Source organism: Diadema setosum, chromosome 10 (genome assembly GCF_964275005.1).
Source record: "Diadema setosum chromosome 10, eeDiaSeto1, whole genome shotgun sequence".
NCBI lineage: Eukaryota > Metazoa > Echinodermata > Echinoidea > Diadematoida > Diadematidae > Diadema > Diadema setosum.
In genome coordinates, this window is record NC_092694.1 from 18,001,944 (window position 1) to 18,024,215 (window position 22,272).

The window sequence follows — 22,272 nt, forward strand, 5'->3', positions numbered from 1 at the left end:
TGATCAATTTTACATAGCAAAAAGAGAATACTGATAAAAAAAAGTAATCATTTTCTTTGGCTGAAAGAAAATCAGAGTCAAATTTTGAACTTGTTGCCTCAGGATTTTGAATGATTAGATTATCCATTGCATTAACAAATGCTTGTATGCATCCATATTGATACTGAAATTGCAATAGGCTGCTCTGTGGCGACGTAAATATTTCTTTTCCACATATATCATGGTTTAAATGAGACAAAATTGGATTGTACTGAAAGCAAGCAGTAAGTATCATAGGGATGTTTCATTTAAACAGAAAATATGCTCTGGCGGCATTTTAATCAATCTGAATTCATTCAGACTGACAAATGCACCATGACAGAGAGAGAGAAATCTAGCAATGTCGTCAGCAAGCTCATAGGCACTCACTTAAATTACCATTACTTGTAATTAGCATTCCCTCAGATCACTGTGCGGTAGGTTAGCTTCAGATCCCGCAGCATGGACTGTTAGTCAATTTTCGTCTAATTTGATCTGTTGATGTTGTGTGAGCAAAGGGTCCCGTGTCAAGGATTACTGAATGAAAAGAAAGAGAGGGGAGAATCCCGTGTGTGTATACACCAGGCATACATCATTTATTTCCTGCCCGGCATCTAGACGTCATTGGCTGATGTACAGGTCGCTTCGCTACTAATACCAGGGGTTCTGCAATATTGGATCCCTTTCTGGTGAATTTCCTGAACTAGCTGAAGCCTTCCGCTAATTCCCCACTAATTAAAATAGAGACAGGTAAAAGTGGAACCTTTGTCCAACCACTGCTAAATTATGCAAGCTTTACATTGGAGCTTACAAGGAAGAATTAATTTTTCTGGCTTATTTCTTTGGTATATAGTTCTTCTTATTCTGACAGACTACAGTGTAGTATATTAGACTACAGTTTGTTTTGTTTTCTCTTGTTTTGTTTGTGTGTGTGTGTGTGTGTGTGTGTTTCAAGACAAAGGGTAGCACAGTATGTTGTACAAGTTATAGGGAAATTCTACTGTACGTCCATGCAACAAAACATGAACAGAAATCAAGTTACTAGTAATTGTGAAGTATCCCCCTCCTGTATAGTCAGCAAATGCCCTGTATAGTCAGCAAATGCGCTGTATACACTCACACACTCATGTAACATACAGTGTACAATGCACACACAGACACACATGTACACTGTATACTGGCATACTAGAATACAGCATTATATGTGACTGCAGTAATATTATTTCTATTATGCAAATGTGAAACAGTGAAATCATTTGCATTGCATTGTGTGCATTGTATGTTTGTGTCTGTGTGTGCAAAGATAGGGTGAAATATTTTATTAATTATACCTTACATACCCCCCCCCCTTGCTTTCTCTCTCTTCATATTTACACTATAACTCAGCAATACCCTACCTTCATTCTTCCTAGAATTGAGATAGTGGTTGCTGCCTGCTGAGTGTTTAACTTCTCATAAGATTGTCATTTCTTTCTCTCTCTCTCCCCTCCCTTGTCTGTTCTTTCTACTCATTTCTCTACTTAGATCTATCTGATTATCTATATCAATTTGATTTCCATATAACCCTCATGCACTATGCCTGCACTTTACCAAGAATTGAAGAATATTGCATGCGGCCTGCTGAGTGTGTAACTTTTTATATCACTTTCTCTACTCCGTTTCTCTCCCTCTCTCTCTCTCTCTCTCTCTTCTTGTCTCTCCCCCTCTCCCTCCCCTCTTTCTGACAGACTAAGTTCGTTTTCACGCGTACCAAGATGGCATGATTTCAATTACAATGGTAATGAGACATCACTATACATGTAATGTTCATTCAAATCGTCGCCGGTCACACAAACCGACGAATCCCTCAGGTTTGCGTAAGAATGACAATTCGAGAAAATCGCGTTTGAAGTTAACCCATATTTGACTTATGGTTGCTACACTTTCATGTCTATAATTTCCAATTATTTTTGTAGTACATCAGACTTCAATTCTTGCTCTAACTTGTGAAGTTTTTATCGAATTGTATTGTTAACAAATAAGCGGGAAATCGTCAAAGAGCTGCATGCACATATTTTCGGTCAGCAAAGAACGTTGTCATTTTCCATGTGTGTCCATATGTACATGTACATTGAGCGTTGTCATTGTCAACACATGTATTACATAGTACGCGCACTGTGCGCGCGGTCAATGAACTGTTGAATCTCAAAAACTACACGCAAGTCAATGCGCACTGATTCGTCGGTTCGGTGACCGCGCGTACTAGTACGCGCGGTCACCGAACCGTCGAATTGCCTGATTGTTTAACACACGCGTCTATGGGGAAAACAAATAATTTTCACAAATGGAATTACATACTTCTACAAAAGTGATAACTACATAAAAATTACACCGAATTACACACTGAGAATTTCAGAATATGTAGTATGGAATGTCTACTATCGAAATGATTGAAAATCTCAAAATCAAAAATTTGACCCAAAATCGAGTGATTCGTCGGTTCGTGTGACCGGCGACGAAATGACCCATTTTGACTGTGTGTATTCAGACGGGAATTGTGGTGGTGAATAATTTGAATCATAATTCCAGTCGTGATTCAAATGATGGTCCGGAGGTGTTTTCCAATTACAATTCGCCTGAGTTATGAAACGAAATAATCCTGTGAACGGACTGATCTCCAATCATGTTTTTGGGACGGAGCTTACAACCACTTCTGCAGCAAATCCACATTCCTCAAATGCTTGCACTACATGCAAGTGTGCGCAGCTTACCACTCGCAAGTGATTGATGAAAATTCGGAAAGAAGCCACACCTCCTGTCCTTGCTCTGAAACTCAGAACAGCAGAATCTGTGAAGCCTTTATTGGTCGTATGTACAGGTGATAACGTTAATCATAATTGTAATCATAAGTGTAAATCCAGCATTGCAATTACGTTTCTCTACCAGTCTGAAAACGACCCAACTGAGAGGGGTATGTAAAGCCACCTGAATCATTGCATTTGTGTTAAAAACCACTCCACCAGTCATACTTCGTGTGTTAAAATATCAACATACATGTACACATGTATATTGGTAGAAAATAGAAGGATATTCCTGGCCATTAATTTGACATTTAACACAGCACAGTGTGTTTGTGTGTGAATTTGCGTATTTTGTTTTGCTTTTTTTTTCTCTGTTTTTATTCTGAGAAGTCTAATAATAGTGGAGGAAACCTTCATGATTTCTGTTTTTTGGTGTGACTGAGGTTTGATTCAAGAGAGGATGTGATGTGATGCATGATAGGCCTATGTGAGACGAACAGTACTGGTTTGAGTGAATGGTACTAGTGCACCATTATGTACTTAATAGTCTATTTGCTTGTCGATTAGTGTGATTGAGATGTTATCTTGAATGTGCCACAAGGAACATTGCTTTAAAGGGACTGTACAGTACTGGTTGAGGTGGGGATTCATGTTTTGAACATTCCTAAGTGAGATAACGAGAAACCTCTTATGAAATATGAAAGAACATGTAGTTTTAAGAAGGATTCAACGTTAATTTGATGGAAATTGGTTTTCAAGTGGCTGAAATATCAAAAAAAGTGATAATAATAAAAGGCGACAGGCCACGCCTTTTATTAGGATCTCTTTGTTTCACCTTGTTTTTGGATATCTCAGCCATTTCAAAACCGATTTTCATCAAATAAACTTTTGATACCCCTTAAAATTGCATGCTCTTTGGCATCTCATTGAGTGGTTTCTGAATATCTCGCCAAACGTTAAAAGCTAAATCCTCACTTCAACTAGAACTGTACACACCCTTTAACAGGGCGTCTGCCTCCTATATTAGTTGAATTTTTGCTGACACTGAAATGGAATGTCCACTTTATTTTGAGAAAAGAATCATCTAGCAACAATCCCCATGTGCTCTTGGGAACTCCTAGACCGAACTCCTAAAATTCTGGTATTATCTTCAATGCATACTCTCACCTGTGAGTATCTAGCTTGTGTCTTTACTTTCAGAACAGACATGATAGAAAATTAGTCATAATTTTGTATGCTATTAGATGATAACCATCAGCTGCTGTTAAAAACTGCAAACATGAATTTGAATCTGTATTGATTTATTTCTGGCCCTCAGTTACTGCACTGATAAACCTGAAGTAGTCTCTGCTGTACAATATACGACTGCTACAATACTTGCTGTTGCTGAAGGTCCAAGATTTTTCAGTGGAGAACACTTTGCAATTAGGAGTCCAAGAAGCTCTAAATTATTAGCCCAAATATTTACCTAACAGTTAGTATTCCTTTAGAAAGGAAGAGAAACAGACAGGGTTGATAATTACAGAGATGGGGAGAGTAAGCTCACAACAACAAAAGCAAAGACCAGAATTCATAAAGGCAGTTTTAATCTAGGCCATGAATTACTCCAGTTTGGATTGAATAAGACATCCAATAATGAATGCATGCTGACACATATGTGTAAGGTACACAATTTGTATGCATATTTCAAGCCTGTTATGATACTAGTCCATTGACGCAAATTAATGCTATGGACTTGATTTACACTAACCTTAGTTTGTGAATTTATGCGCAAAAAAATTCTGTCATTGCCACCGGCAACCTGTTTATATTTTGTAAAAGCAGAAATTTTCCCATGAATGATTTTTTGCGCATGGACGGGCAAGATGAATTTTAGTGTATTTTAATTTCATGGATGGTCACGGCAGTAGAGCAAGCACTTCAAACAACTCACCGCTGCCACGGTGGTTAAGGGCTTTAATGATAAAATAAATAATTCTTATTTTTAAAAAAAATATAATGAAAAATTGTGTGCTTTCATTTACGTGTTAGTTTCATGTTGCACAAAATGCGGGAAAATTAAAAAAAAAAAAAAAAAAAAAAACTCTTAAGCTGGGTGGGAGAAAGCTAATTTTTAAGCAAGAGAAAATGCATCTTAAGCCTGAGACACGCATCTAGAGCAGGGTAGAAATTCAAACTCTAGCGGGAGAGCTAGAAATTTTGTGAAAATGGCCGCAAAGCAGGAGATGTCCTGCGGTAAAAGCGAGAAGGTTGGGAGTCTCTAGATATGTAGTGATTATTCACTATGAGATGTCACACATGGAAGCAGCCATGTTTTACCACATGATACTAAAGTATTTTGGAGGTTGTCTGAAAGAAAACATCACCCTTAGAATCTGAAGAAGGAATAGGGCAGCATATCAATGAAAACTTTTAAAGCAATTACCACTTCCATAAAAGCTTTGACAGATTCTAGATGTTTGTATACATAGTTACATTGCTCAAGCTGTGATACATCCATCCCCACATCTATTCATGAGTGGACCAATATTACTATGAACAAACTTGAAAGAGACTGCAATGTAGTTAACACTAGGCGTGTCTTCATCAGCCCGAAGTTCAAACTAGCGGGACATTTTGCGGTCTTAGAAAATAGCCCGATACAGCGAATGTGCGTCTTCATCAGTTCGAACAGCCTGCTTCGGGAAATTAGTCCGAAAATTGACGCATGTGCACTTTGCAATATTACTCTGCCTAGCTCGCGGTTCGAGAATGGATTTTCCCGCTCAAAATCTCCTATATCACCGTATGTACGATTCTACAACCAGGGAGGTGAGCAGTACAGGAAATTCTCTCCAAAGGGATATTGATAACGCTACTCTTTCTTCTGTCCAGTGAGGCATCTTATATGAAATTAACGAATTGCAGTGTTTAAACAAATCCAAAATACACACAATCTGCAAGAATCTTCAGCTAAGGTAGAGTGGACCAGAAGAAGAAGTTACAAAAACAAACAAACAGATTGCATGCACAGCACTGAGTTTTAATAGGGAGGTGAGAGAAATCACCTCCCTGGTTTTTAAAGATGTCAACAACAGTAGGCCTATAGTACACACATGTGATCCGTGAATACACCGTGCGTGTAATGTACTATACACAATCACTAGCTTGTACATGCGCTTTCCATTGCCAGCTGGCGAACCAGAAGCGTGGAGGGATCGAGAAAATTTCGGGCTGATGGAGACGCACCCAAATTAGCGCGCTATTTCACGAATTAGCGCTCTAGTTGACGAATTAGACCAAGATTTTGGGGGAAATTTTCCCGATCAAATAGCGCGCTATCTGCGTCTTCACTACACAGATAGCGTGCTATTTTGACATCGGACTAGTTTGGTAACCGCAAGATAGCGCGCTATTTTGAAACTTCGGGCTGATGAAGACACGCCTACTGATGCATTTCAATACCCATCCAGGAGTTTCCCCATTTCTTGTTTTTGTATTCAAGATGTGAATAATACTCACAGTATTTGCAGAGATTTTATCATTTGAACTTCATCTACAAGCAATAAGTTTGAGATATATTTCCGTCATTTTTTATGGCTTCTTTCTTATTTGTTTTAGATAATCATGATATGCACAGGGAAAGTTGAAGTATTTTTGTACCAGTCTACCTTGAACTATTGGCAGTCTTTATTGCGATGAGTCATCCATAAAGGGACCCCATGCAGGGTCCAATCTGACTTTCACTGAAGGCATGCTTCGTAGATCAGTTCACCTGACTTGAAGGGCATTACTTCTTTTCAATTATTAAGGAATTTATCAATTTATCATTCTTGGCAAAGAGATTGGTTTGAATATTGTTGTATTCATGTATATAGGCCTATATCAACTGTGATTTAAAAGAAAAATTCCTGCTCAGTATTATGAGAAGGGTTGTTCAGTAAATGCATTCATTACAGTGCTGAGATTGTTTTGTTTAATTTCTTCCTTTTTCAGTTTTGATATGTATGTTTGTGCCAACTACCATCCAGTTCATTTTCTTTTTATAATCCCATTATACTTCTAGTTGACAAAATGCTATGCATAGAATTAACGAAACAACATCCAATATTTCAGCAAAACAAATCGTAATCAGCAATATGCAACCACACAATTTTCTGATGGCTAAAAAGATATGAGCACCTGTGAGATGCTCACATCTTTTTAGCCATCAGAAAATTGTATGGTTGCATATTGCTGATTATGATTTGCTTTGCTGAAATAAGTCACTGCAACTGCAGGGATCCAAAGAGTCCATGTAGAAATTATTCCAGATAGAGAGTTTACTTGTTTTGCTATGAAGGAAAAAGTCATCTTCTGTTAAGAATTTATGTCAGTTTATGCTAGAGAATCAGAGGACTTCAAAACTCATTACAACCTGCCATGATATTCTGCAATACCAGGAATATTTGCCACGCATCCATGGGATTAAAGGGATAGACCTGTAATGGATTAAGGAAATTTGTCCTAACGCTCATTAGATGGTTTCTGTGGTCTCTGTTCAAGCAAATGCATTGTAGGTCATTAACAAGTTATGACATTTTTCTTCTCACAATACAAATTTTTTGAAATGCACATAAACCTACAGAGATGCTTAATTTGTTCTTGCCATTGCTTTAAAAACCATTTCAAGAAATGGCAGGCCACTGATACGGATAGGGTTTTCCTGTAGGAAATGGTGCATGGTATCTATTACTGTAAAACATATATTGGCGGCATTAAATTTTCGCGAATTGGAGCCGACAGCCTTTTCTGCAGCATGAAATTTTTTGCAAATTGCCACTGGCATTTGATGCATATAGTGTAGACAAGAACTTTTGCATGCGTTTTGATTTCAGCGAATGTTGGCGCTCGCGAAATTCGCGAAATTAAAATGCACGCCAACATTCCTCATTTTAAAGTATATACAAGTGTATCTTTGTTGGCAATAGGACTGTACATAATTATAGTGCTATCTGCATGAATGGTTACTTTGTATAGTTTGCTGATAAAGTTCATTCAAATTCTATGCTTTACTTTCTAAGTTTGTTTGTTTTGTTTTGTTTTTAGCTCACCCAAACTGAATTGCTCAAGTAAAGTATTGTGATTATTCAGAATGGGGGCCCCATTTCATTAAAAAAAGTTGATATGTTAGCAACTCTTGCTGGAATGGCAATTGTCATGGTAACAACAAGAATCCAGCTTCCTGTTGGTTGTTGCTATGGGAAGTTGCCATTCCAACAAGAGTTGCTATTCTAACATCTTTTATAAAATGTGGCCCAGGTGTCCATCTCAAGTAAATGTTTTTGCATTGGCATCTTCTTCCTGAAAAGTGAAGGCTGGATTGTAGTTTGTGCAGAATAATGACGATGGCATGCCATAGGGTGCTTCTTGTGGTGAACCTTCAAATACCCCAAATTCGTAATCAGAATTTGCAGTTTTTAGGATCGTAAGGCCAAGTCACTCCTGTAGTGGAATACTGCAGTATTTCAAAATGTGAACACAAAAAAATAAAACTGAAAAAATTAGACTTGTGGAAATGTGAATGGACAGGACGTAAGACATTGGAGATAGCGGTTAATGAGCAAAACATATTCGGGGGTCTTGAGTCATGTGGTGCTGATGTCATCAGAGCCAAGTTTAGGCCCAGAAATCATCTACCTGTTAGCCGAACTTTACAAACATTGTCTGAAGTCAGCTGCATGCTTAACCTCAAATGTATTGGTTGGTTGCCAATCACATGACATCATAATGGTTGCTATGGAAATCATGCACACTTTATGAGACTCTTCCTGTGAGGAACTGCAGTATTTACAGTCTACATACATGTAATACTGCCTACATATGCACAAAATAGAATCAAAACTGTGCTGTAATTGAGAGAGAGAGATATATGTATAAAACTTGATTTCATCTGTTGTCAATTAGGCTTAAAAAAAAAAACAGTCCTTGTGATAAAACAAGGCTAATGATGATGATCCTAATTGCAACAGTAATGAGATTGCTTGTTGCACTATTTATTGACACTAACAGTTTTCATAAATATCATTAATGATAACTGTATCTGTAACATTACTACTTGATACAAAAGACTCATTCATATATGGCATAGTTGCCCTACAGTGGTATCCCATGCAGTGCTTATTAAGTACATGTATAATATGCTATAATGCCTTGAACAGCCTGAACATTAAAATCAAGGTCAAATCATAGATAAAGTGGATTATCCGAACAGAGAATACCTAGTGTGGGACATTCTCTGTATATTTATCATAATATGTGATTTATGAATGTGTTTGTGATTATTCAAAAACTCTGAAAAAACAGCTATTCGCTGAAACATGATAATTTAGAGTAGATGTAGGAAGGCAGTCAAACTAGAAAGCAGACAAAGGATGTTCGTCCATATTTTTCATGTCTATTTACCCTTTGAAATTCACAATATATCACCACTTTCCCAATCAATTTTACTTAAGCTATTTTTACGTTTGACAACACAAATATGTTGACATTTAGAGGTACCATTATTTCAACGTAGACTGATTTTTTTTTTTCTTTATCTAGTCTTAATTTTTCTTCCATTTGAACATTTTCACCCTTTCAAGCTGTTTGTATCAATGTGTTTGTATGCTTTTTGTGAGTATATGGTGTATGTGCCAGTGTGAGTGTGTGTCTATCTGTCTGTGTCTGTGTGTCCGTGCAAAAATTATTACCTTTTCAAGAGTTGCCATATGTTTTCTTCCATCAAATTGGAAATACAAGAAGGTTCACTTTGTATTCCACACTCTTTGAGAGAGTAGCCTCGGACAGCAGGCAATGCATGCAGATGGCCCATCTGCAGTGTCTATACTGATACCGATCCATGCTGATACAGATAGGATTGAATCCCTCATCATCGTGAGAAATGCGTGAGAGAGTTGACCCTTGCTGACTCTGTGCAATTATACGGCCATTTCCCTTCTCGGCTGATGCAAAGTCATGATCTTTAAAGCTCTAGGCTGCCGGAAATCATGCCAGTAGAAGTGTACCACCACCAGGCCGGGGCACCTGGCTTAATGAGAGTGTAATGACAAATGGCTGATAGACCTCAATCAGACTGCCTTATATCAGGGCAATTCATTCTCTCGGATCACCCAGCTGCCAGGGGTGAATGTCTTCATCATTGGTGTCTCGGTGGTGTTATCCTTCTTGCGGCTTTGCTAGAACGTGTAGCATCCTCTTTTCGGCTGGAATGGTTTTGTAAGAATTTCCTTTCTTGACAATGTGATACAAAAACCTTTTTTTTTCCCCCTCTGCAGCACTGTTGTAAAAAATGATGATGTTATTGAAGTGAAAGTGCTTCAATTACCCGTAAATATTGAGGGGTAGTGATTTCTTGGACAAGGGACTTCATTATTTGATTGTTAGCACAGAAGGTGATATGTACCAGTTCTGAGTCCAAGTTGAAATGATGAAATATGATTATATTTGTGATTATAAGGCCTTCTTTATCCTTGGTAGCCTCTTCAGTGTTACCACAGCACTGCAAGAGGGCCGTGCCATCGTTATTACGCTATATAGTGTTGTAAGGTACCCATTTTTGTGCCTGGGTCAAGAGGGACATGGTGCTTGGTGGGTAAAAACATCTTGTCTATGGACGTAAGCACTTGACAGGATTCAAACTTGGGACCTCTGACTGAAAGTCAAGAGTCTTATACCAGCACACAATGCCATAGAGCCCCCTATCACAGTACCACGTTGTTTTTACATTTTGTTCCCTTCTGAATTTCTTTTGTGTATCACATACACAGCGAAAGCCAACATAGGCATCACTTTTTCATCGTCTTCCTCGTTGTCGAGTCTGTGTCATCAACAATTTGGTCTACTCTTTATAACTTTCAAAAGCTTTGAGCTATGACCACCAAACTCAAACCACAGGTACATAACCTATAAAAAAAAATGTAAATATGGGTGAAGTCCAACAGGTCAGAGATCAAAAGGTCAGTCATCTTTGAATTCCCTGATAAGCACTGTACTCTGCAGTATTGTGGTCAGAGGTATACTCTCAATAACTTTCAACAGATTTGAGCTATGACCACTAATAAACTCACACCTCAGATTTTGGTCAAATTAAAATATTTGATTTGTGAAGTTAAACAAGGTCTAGGGTCAAAGGTCAATGAAGTATACTGAAAAAAAAACACTATAATCACAAGTTGCAATATGCAAGCAAGACATTGTTTGGCATTTACCTTCTTCTGGTCTTTTCCACACTGCACTGAAGCTTACATAAACAGGAGAATCTCACTGAGAATACATGATTTTATATCTATTCAATTCTTCTGCACTCTTCAGGTCATGGAAGATGAATCACTTCAGATTGATTTATTCCTAATTCACATATTAAAGCCCCAGGCATCTTGCAATAAATTTGCCTGTGGATTTCCATGCGGTTTTAATGCATCGTGCTCGGTGGCTACAAGATCTGGCGAATGTGTGTCAAATCGTACACCTCAAGGGTTGTGCCATTTTTGTACAGGGGCAGATGAGAGTTCGTCCAGACAGACGATGTGTGGTGATTGTATGGAATTCATGCAATATTGGAAGGCCTGTCAAGATTGGAAATTTTCATTAACAAATTGTGTGGCTTAGCTTTATTTCTTTACTTCCTGCTCATTGGCTTTTTGTTGTTGTTGTTGTTGTTGTTATTAGTGTTATTATTATTATTATTATTATTATTATTATTATTATTATTATTATTATTATTATTATTATTATTATTATTATTGTTATTATTATTATTATTATTATTATTATTATTATTATTATTATTATCATTATTATTATTATTATTCTTATTGTTGTTGTTGTTGTTGTTGTTGTTGTTGTTGTTGTTGTTGTTGTTGTTGTTGTTGTTGTTGTTGTTGTTGTTGTTATTGTTGTTGCTGCTGCTGCTGTTGCTGTTGTTGAAAAGTATATGCCTACTAGTATACTTGCCAAAGTGGATAACAAAACCTTTTTCACCAAAACATCAAAACCAAGACAGATTGTAGTAATGACTCGTGGGATATCGTGTGAGATGACACTCCTGTATAAGCATTTTTCAATATCACATTACTCGTCCAATTTGCTGCCTTGATTTGCCTGCTTTCATTCAAAACAGCAGCCTTACCAGGATAAATGTTGCCTCACTTTGAGTGCTCTCTCTCGGTCCTAACCATTACTTTGTCTGTGTAAGGTGCTACTCTAAAGACAATGATTAATTATTTCTGTTTTTGTGTCTCAAGTGGTCTTGAGTTGTGACTTACAAGCTCCTCTTTCTACCTCATTCTTTCCTCCCATGCTGTGATCACTGTATTCTCAAACCGTCCTTTCCTTATAGTCAGTCAACAAGTAGCAGGTGAAGATATGTCTGTATGCATTGATTATGTACCTGCAAAAGCAAACTACACACACACATACACACAAAGTAGGTTTTGTTTGCATTAGATGCGTTCACAGTTGTGTTTCTTGCTTCCTATACCAAGCATACAGTGTACATGTACCTCTAATCTTCCTAAATGCTAAAAATAATTGAAAGGAAAGGTACTGTTGATAGATAGATATATATATATATATATATAGATAGATAGATAGATAGATAGATAGATAGATAGATAGATAGGTAGGTAGGTATGTATGTAGGTATTAAAATAGATAGATAGATAGATAGATAGATAGATAGATAGATAGATAGATAGATAGATAGATAGATAAGATAGATAGATAGATAGATAGATGGATAAGATAGATAGATAGATAAGATAGATAGATAGATAGATAGATAAGATAGATAAGATAGATAGATAGATAGATAGATAGATAGATAGATAGATAGATAAGATAAGATAAGATAGATAGATAGATAGATAGATAGATAGATAGATAGATAGGTAGATAGATAGATAAGATAGATAGATACATAAATAGATAGATAAGATAGATAGATAGATAGATAGATAGATAAGATAGATAGATAAATAGATAAGATAGATAGATAGATAGATAGATAAGATAGATAGATAGATAGATAGATAAGTTAGATAGATAGATAGATAGATAGATAGATAGATAGATAGATAAGATAGATAGATAGATAGATTCACATTATAATGTTCAGCTGTCAGCTTCAAATCTCTTTAATGTCATTTCCACATGATGTATCAACTGGTACCAGGGTTTTATAACGATTTTCATCCTTTGTGCTGTAAGCTCCTGAGTAATTATGTTGGTTGCTGTCGATACCAGCTTTTTGTATTGTGTGGGACACATATTTCTTGGTACAGCTTTCTTGGTAGAATTTTAGACAGGCCATTAACCTCTTGTGTATCTGCCTTTTGAAATCAACCTGGCAGCACTTAAGGTTCTCTTTAACTCAGTTATAAATGGGTTTGTGTGTTGAGTACAGTGGACATGCTTCAGTAAATCTCATGAAATACTCCTTCACTTTCAGCTCTTTCCCCGAAATATCTAGATTGAGGCTGTTATGCTAGTGGTGCAGACATAGAAAGTGTACGTGAGTGTACCATTGAAGCAAACTACAATAGCGCAGTTAGTGAGCGAAGACGCACTTGATAGTGAGCAAAGTCTTTTTATCAAGGAGATCAGTCAGAAGGCGGTTGGGGGTCTAACAACTCAAAAGCTTGGCGTACAAGTTGTAGGTCTGTTCACACAGTGAGTTATGGCAACTTGACTTTCACTTGTATATTGCAATGCTGAGTGAGATGAAAGGTATCTACCGTAGTATGATTTTATTGCAGTTCAGATATTATTTGTATGTTTCTGTTTGTGTGTGTGTGTGTTTGTGTATGTTTGTATGTATAATATGTGAGTGTGTTGTTGTTTTTCAAGTTCTTCAAGTAGGAACTCTAGTGCATATTATGCACAGATGAAAGACAGAGTCAGGACCAACGAGGGAGGGGGGGGGGAAGTATTTATATTTTTCACGTGTTGCTTCTATTTGTGGTGCGAAAGCACTAGCAGATGAGATGATGGATTGTATGAACACAGTTACTATAAAGCTCTGCATCCTGAGGATCTTCTGTCCTGAAGCAAAAGCTCCTCACGATTTTCGATGCCCGATTATTTAGAAGCGATGAGCATCACACACGCATAAAATGAAAATGCATAAACAGGAGAATGTTGCACATGAAAATATATTACATAACTTGATACAAATTCCATAATTGCCGTAATCACTTCGTCGTGTGCCCAGGAGAATGATGTGAACGCACGCGATTCAAGGAATCCATACCCAGGAAAATGACAATTTGTTGGTTTCTTTTTTTTTTCAGAAATCATTGCCATGCTATAGATATATCATTGGCATGTATTCATAAATTAAATCTGACACTATGAACACAAATACTCCTTTAATAGCCTATTAATAATAATAGAGAGACTCTTATGAAGCGCTCATTCTACCTTAAAAGATACTCACATAGGTCTCCTTTAATCAACATGTTCATTTGCTGAAAGAGCCATTGCTTCAAAATTCTTGTCTGAATGCCTGTCTGGGTGTATATATGGACACCAGACTGTCATCAAAATTCTGGCATAGATAACATATCAATTCCTATTTGCTGGGGCTGTCACTCACAGCCAAAGAAATGAGTTCACTCTCCATCTGTGAGATGACCTTCATTTGACCTCTGAAGCCAAAGTACAGTCATTGTGGGAGAGGAAAATATGGCAATGGTTAAAAGTGTAAATTTCTTGTGTTCATAGTAACACAAACCAGTAAAAGTTGGAACAACCAAAGAGAAACAAATTATGGGAAAATTTGACACCAAAACAAACAAAGGACAATGTACACCTACAACAAATCTAAAGTTTGGACATGAAGAAGGCATGAAACTATGTGTGTGTGCATGGAGGTATGAAAGCAAGGATATTTGGAGGAAAGCATGTGGTATCTTGACATGATTGTTGAGTTTAAAGTTCAATCCACATTACATTAAATTGACACAGTTGAAAAATGTTAAAGTTTGCTATGTTTTGATACCATTTAGGTAATTCTATATGGAGTGCACCAGTTGTTCATTGTGATAATACTGGTGGTTTCTGAAATGCCAGAAAGGGATTTCGGCATTATGGACATTTCTATGTATATACATCCATTTGTATTCGCGTGCGAGTTTTAGCAGCTTATTTCATTCAGCCTTTTTTGAGAAAGATATGTCATTTAAACCTCCAAAATTTACCCATAGGTTACCGAAAATACATTGGAATATGGTAATCAGTCCCACATATAGAAGTCTTTGTTATTTGCTCATGTCAGAAATTTTGTTAGCTGTTCTCTGCTTTCTGTGTCTATCCTTGCAAAAGAAGCTCAAGTTTTGGTATTCAAACTCTCCTAATGAATTGTACACAAATTTTCAATAATCTCCTAAAGTTGTTAACCTAAAATTAGTTAAGACTTAGAAGTTAAACATCCTTTGCATCAAATTGTTGGAGCCTTGTAATGATCCAGCAGCAATATATTTAAGGGGAAAGGAACAGCAACACGTAAATCATCAACAGAAAACATGATTGTAATTTTATTTATTTATATAATTTTTTTTTAGTACAGCCCTTCTGAGGTAATAATGTCACAGCCTTTTCCAAGTCTGTGTGTGGGTATTGACCAAAATTACTATTTTGATACTGAATTTATAAAAAATGTAAAACTTGAAAATTTCTATAACTTGTAAATTTAATTCCAATTTTGGGGGAAAAAAGAAAAAAAAAAAAGCCGGGGCGTAGAACTATGTCATTCTATTTGATTAGCCTCTATGTATTAAAGTCAAGTTGAATGTGATATTGTATTGTACTTTCAAGCTCTATCTCTGCATGGGAGAGAGAGAAAAAAAAATCTTATGAGAATATTATTTTGACCTTGGGAGAGAGACCCAGATACTCCAAAAAATAAACCAGACAAAGTGTGTTGAATTTTGAAGCAAGTGGGTTGTGATTGTTCTATTATGCGTAAATGTGGTAAATCTGGGTGCGTGGGCTTGTTGTACATGAATGTGGCACCTGAGAGCCAAACCGTGGATGAATTATGGTCCAGGGCGGGGAGACACTCTACTAAGCGTGTCAAGTCTGCCACTTTGACCTCAACTTGCTTTCGCTCTGACGCGCTAAATCACGTCAGAAAGAAAACATTTCCTGACATTCCACACACGGACACTTCCTCTGCATGAAGCAGGACTGGCACAGGTGTCTGCTGCCCTCAGTGTCAATGGGAGATTAGTCTGACTTCACCAGGAAGGCAGGGGTTCTTTTCCCACCACCTGTATGGATACCGCCTCAAACGACCTCAGTGGGGTCAAAGTCAGGTCGATCTTGTGAGATTCACGCATGCAGTTTGGCCTTACTCAAACCAGTGTGATTTTGGTTGTGATTTTTTTTTTTAACTGGTGTGATTTTTAGTGCAATTTATTTTTTGTATGAGAACCATTCATTATTCTTAATGCTGTATCCTCTTGTAAAATGTCAAATGTTTAATGAATTGGTTAAATAAAACTTGAACTTGAACTTGAACTAGAACAAGAGCACACAAAAAAGCATGATTTGAATTGCAATATGAATGACGCTAAATAAACCTAATTGTCTTTCACAGAGAGATCAAACAGAGCTGGGTAATGGGTCATTGTGTCTTTTTTTTTTTCCTTTTCTTTCTTTTTTTTTTTTTTTGCATTTAAAGGATTGTTTGTTTTTGCCTGTGCTGAGAAATATCTAAAAGCACTCAAAGGGAAGATATTAGAATTTCTTGTGGGATTTCACATCAAACTTATCGTTTTGCCAGTGTATAGTTCCTGTAGATTTGTGTCACTAATCTGCCATGCAGCCTGGCTTTACCCCTAAGACTCCTCTTGACTCACTATGAAGATACACGATTTTCTGTCATGGAGTTCACTGCCTACATGTACTAACTATGCTGTCAACTTTAAGTGATGACTCTCAGTGAAAATCTACAATGATATTACAAAGAATGTGTGTTGTTTGGAATGTGTTATAAAGACTCCTCACATTCCAGTGTAGTCTGTTTCTTTATGTTATTTTTTGATGGATCTCTTGCATTACTCGATAGTATTATTTCCAGATTAAGGCATTCCATACATATATACTGTATTGTAAACCCAGGCGTTATTCTCCCCTTATAAAACAAACAAAAAAGTTTATTAGAATATATAACTGCTGAAGCCACAGTAAACTAAAGTTTACCCAAGCCTTATTTAGCAGTACCCTTTTCAGATTTAGATACCGACGACAGTCTCAGTATTTGATATGGAATATTCATGCAGTATGGCATTGACTGCTTGGCATTTGAGTTGGGATTGAGGATGGGATTGATCAAGATCTGGTAGGGCATGTGGATGTAAGAAAAGAACAGACGAGAGTGAAAGAGGGAGAGATGGAAAGAAATGTGCAGCCATCTTTATAAACCGGCTCCACCTGTTCCAACCATTGCAGCCATTACTCTTGTCATAGAGATAAAAAGGATCTCAGTCATTTTAGAGTGTGCCCTGTCTTCATTTGGCTGCTTATTCCCAACCGGGCCCAGCAGGGTTGCTGCTGCATGGACTGCTGCACGAAACACTGGACTTATTCTCCCGCGCACCTACGCGATCTCCACATAGAGTCTGAGTTGATTGAATGACAAAATGTAGAGATGATTGCCAAAGATGGCAATTGAATCGTTGCGTGGTGGTATTTAGAAGTAGGTCAGATCATAAATTTAATTTAGGGATGGGTTTATTCAATGCAGACAGCATTGACATACCCTTGCGAGGGATGAATTTGAAGATGTAACGAAAGGTCAAGAGAGTCAATATGAAACCTTCACTTGATAACCATCAGTGTATAAGGGTTTCTACTCCTAATCTTTTATATATGTTTGTATATATCTCTAAACTTTGTATTCATATGAAAATGTTGTACACATACACAAACTTACACTCTGGCATGACTAATTGTTCCAGATATTAGCGATGGGTGAATACATCAACTAAAGATGTATGATTCATTAATTGCAAAACCAGTATAACAAAGTTGAAAATGTATTAACTTGCACATTGAAAATTTGGTTTTTAGCTATTGCGATCATTCTTCATCCGGCGTCCGCCGTCAGTGATGCGTCGTACGTCATGTGTAAACTTTTTATATTTTCATCTTCTTGAAAACCTCACGACCAATTTTCACCAAACTTGGCAGGTAGCACACCAAGGGGGATTGGATCTCAGATTGTTCAAATGGGCACCATGCCCCAACAGGTGCCCCCCCCCCCCGAAAAAAAAAAAATAAAAATAAGTAAATAAATGAATAAATAAATAAATAAATAAATAAATAAATACATGAATACATAAATTAATTAATTAATAAAGAAATAAAGAAATAAAAATGAAATAAAAAATTAAGAAAGTGATAAAAAATTAAGGAGTCTATAAAAATCTTCTTCTCTAGAACCAGAAGTGAAAGAGCTAAGATTTATACTATGAGTTAGTACATTGGTCTCTGTCATTTTAAGTTTCTTCATAGCAGAATCATATATTCAGATATTCAGAATGAGATATTCAGAAACTACTCTATGAGATGTCTAAGAGCATGCAATTCTAAGGGGAATCAAAAGTTTATTTGATGAAAATTGGTTTTGAAATCGCTGAGATATCAAAAAACAAGGTGAAACAAAGAGATCCTAATAAAAGGCGTGGCCTGTTGCCTTTTATTTACTTTTTTTGATATCTCAGCCAATTGAAAACCAATTTTCATCAAATAAACGTTGAATCCTTTTTAGAATTAAATGCTCTTTCATATTTCGTAACAGGTTTCTCATTACCTCACTTAGGAATGTTATTAACCTGAATCCTCACCACAATCAGTACTGTACAGTCCCTTTAAGGCTTTATTGCAAAAACTGTTATATGGTAGGATGTTTTTTTTATACAACTGAGGTACACATATGCATAAAAAGTGATGTTTTGAATATTTTTTAAAACACTGTTCCCAAAGGTAAACAGGACCTTTAACTTGGAGTCAACATGCAGTGCAGTTATGTTATGGGAGACAATACTTTTGTGAGCTTATAATTTGCAAATGTCAGTCAACTTCCAGAAATAAACACTGTGTGTACACAGTATACAGTAATTTTCTTCATACAGGAGTTGGAAACTTTACACTGGAAGATAAGATGGAGAAGTTTCAGTTCTGCATTAGAAATCTCAACAATTTGTATACTGGGTTTATACAAGGGAGTAAACCTGACTGAAGAAATTGCCAAAGTCTGCATTAACCACATTTTGTTGTCCTTTCATGACCTCTGACTTTAATGGGGTAACACAATGACACACCACATTACTATGTCTTCTGCTTCGTAGTGGACTTCAGTCTCAAAATCAGAACTGAAGTCTCCATTTTACTGCAAAATAAAATCAAGAGTAGTCCTTGAAGAATAAATTTAACTTCCCGTGGCGCTGTCTGATAATTAGTCTTGAGGAATGCTATTACTGAGTATGATGAAAAGAAACTTGAATGGATTCCATGACGTCTTGGTAAAGGGACGTCATTATCATGTTAGCTGCGTCAAAGTCATTGTATGTCATCACTTAACCTTCATTGTATATAAATCATCTCTTTCTTCTCCAGAATTGCAGTCAGCTTCTTGCCATTCTTGCTGGAAGCCGTACAAGCTCCATCTCTTGGACCGACTTGGTAGACTGGATGCCGAGTCTAGTGGTAGATTAACCCTTGGTAACAGACGTTCACTGAGGAAGAGTAATATCCAGGCCATCAGTCACAGGGAGCGGAGCAGAAAGTCATCCAGAGAGATAGACCAAACCTTCGGCCAAGAGAGGACTGGCTAGGACAGATCTGGGTGGACCAAGGCAGGACTGAGCCACCACCATGGGGAAACAGAACAGCAAGCTGAGGCCGGAGATGCTGACTGACTTGAGGGAGAACACAGAGTTCAATGAGCATGAACTGCAAGAATGGTACAAGGGCTTTCTCAAAGGTGAGTCGGCACAGTTTGTAGGATAACATTCCTCCTATAAAAGTTGCCGGCCCAGTTGCTAAGTGCTTGTAGTAACATATCGTCTACATACGTTGTACATTGTGGCTAATTAGAAGATCCTTGGAACCTATAACCCTTCCCAACACACTCCCTCTCACCCTATCCCTCAAATCACCTGATTTTTCTACCACACCCCTCTGAAAACCACACTTCAAACCAACCCCCTTCCCATCACTTTCCCTCTGACCCTCGCCCCTCCCACCACACCCCTCAAACTAACCGTCAAACTATCCATCAAGCCAACACCCTTCCCACCATACCACTCTCAAATCACCATCCCACCCACCACACCACCTCTGAAAGCACCCCTGAAACCACCACCCTTCCTTCACACCCCTCTCACCCTACCCCTCACAAACTATCCTTCAAATTGCCACCCTCACACCAAACCCGGTCTCGACCCCTCCCCCCTTAAACTACCGCCCTTCCTACCACACCCCCTCTGACCCTACCCCTCAAACCAACCTTCAAACCACTGCCCTTCCCACAACACTCCCTTCAAACCAGCCTTGAAACCACAACACCCCCTCTCACCCCACCAGTCTCTGCTCCACCCCTCTCACCTCACCTCACCTCACCTTCTTCCACTACCTCTCTCCCGTATCATCCCCCCCCCCCCCCCCCGGCTATTTACTTGTTAGTGATAATGTTAAAGTAAAGATTAGGGTTAGGTTTAGGGTTAGGATTGGGTTAGGGGAAGGGGAAGGTTCCAGGGTAATTGCCCTAGACCCCTCTCTCCACCATGCCTCTCTCCAACCCCTGTCCACTCACACTCCACCTGTTTTACACCTTACCTATCTCAAACCAACCCCTCTCTGCTCCTACTGATGATTCCAATAAATCCGAAAGAGTATTGTTTAGCTTAACCCGTTGAGCACGAGTCCCGAGTATAATCTGGCAAGTGTCTATGGGAAATGTTGTAGCAAAATCAGTCCGTCCTCAATGAGTCAAGTTCAGAAGTGATCCCTATTTGTATATTCTCTTTGTAGAATGATTCAACTGTTATCAAAGAGGTCAGCACATTTGTATTAGGCAAGTGTGGATGTAATATTTCTTCTTGTTTTTATCCATTTTTGAGATAGTCTTGTCTTTTCTAAGAATCAGTACATACATTAATATGTATCATACAAGATTCTTTTTTCCCCCCTGTGATTAAGGTAGAAATTATATTTGCCTTGCAAGGGGGTTAAAATACATCATCCCTCCTAACAAATGCCCTCTTTAACCCCCCCCCCCCCCCATCTCTCTCTGTATAATGGTATTAGTGGAAATTATGGCCATCTATGAAGAGACTAGATCAGTGTGGCCATATTAGAGATCGGTCAATGGCTCAATTTCTTGCAGTGGTAATGGCCCCACTCCATTACGTGACTATTATGACAAATTTTCTAACCTGAGCAGTTTGTTCTTTCTGCATAACCACCAGAGATAGATCTACTGATGTTTTTATTATCAATTTTATTATGACTTGCCTTAATGAAGCATTGTTTACATAATGGTCTTTGAGGATCAGGCTGTATGGAATATTGAGCACGTGACCCCAGTACCAGGACAAATTGCCCAGAAATAAAAGAATCCAGTGGGTTTTGAATGTAAAACCTTCACAAGCCATGCTGGATGGTGAGACCAGTTACTACCTAGCCCAGTTGCCTTTTAGTACAGCTCAGAGGAATGACATTTTTAAGGGGGTGGTGTGAGCTATGTCCCTGACTATTCAACAGATCCTTACCTGAACTCTTGTAGCATCAGGGAATGGTTTGTTCTGCAGGACTTCTATTCACCCATGGTACCAAATTCACCATGAATAATTTAGAGATTTAAACATTTCTGTTCGATGTTAGCTGCTGGTTGAGGGTCTCTTGATAATAACTTGTGAACTGGAAGCCAAGTACTGTAAGAGTGGAAATTTTCGCGGTGTTGAAATTTTCGTGCATTTCACGCGACCAGAAACTACTGCGAAAATAAATGCATGCGAATATTTTTGCTAGCCATATGTTCCTGTGTGTGATGTCTTGATTCCGCGCAATTGAAAACATGCGAAACTCTTCTTACCCGACCAAGCGCGTAAAATTAGTCGCGCGAAAATATCCACTTTCACAGTAGTCGGAGAAGTTAGAAGGCATTTAAGTTATTACAGCTGCACTTTGCCAGTGAATGGTCTATTTCTGTATCTCTGTTCCTGTATGTTTTATGTTTCTCTTTCTTTCTCTCTCTCTCTCTCTCTTTCTTGCTTTTTCTTCCCTTCTTAGTTTGTCTGTTTGTGTGTTTCCCCATCCCTTTGTTCAGGATTATCTTTTTTTTTTAATCACTCTGTCCTTTTTCTTAATTCTAATATCTTACTTTTCTCTCTCCGTGTTATATCTCTTGGTACGTTCTGTATCTACCCCACACTGCCCCAACCCCCGT

General features: G+C 37.8%; 1 protein-coding gene across 2 annotated transcripts in view; it reads left to right on the top strand.

Moving 5' to 3' along the window:
* LOC140234126 (hippocalcin-like protein 1) overlaps positions 1–22,272 on the top strand; it is a 50,968-nt gene that overhangs the window by 24,445 nt on the left and 4,251 nt on the right. For both annotated transcript variants that reach the window (XM_072314200.1, XM_072314201.1), the window contains exon 3: positions 19,440–19,806. In XM_072314200.1, the coding sequence (XP_072170301.1) occupies positions 19,698–19,806 (109 nt within the window). In that variant the 5' untranslated portion in view covers positions 19,440–19,697. The remainder of the gene's footprint in view (positions 1–19,439; positions 19,807–22,272) is intronic.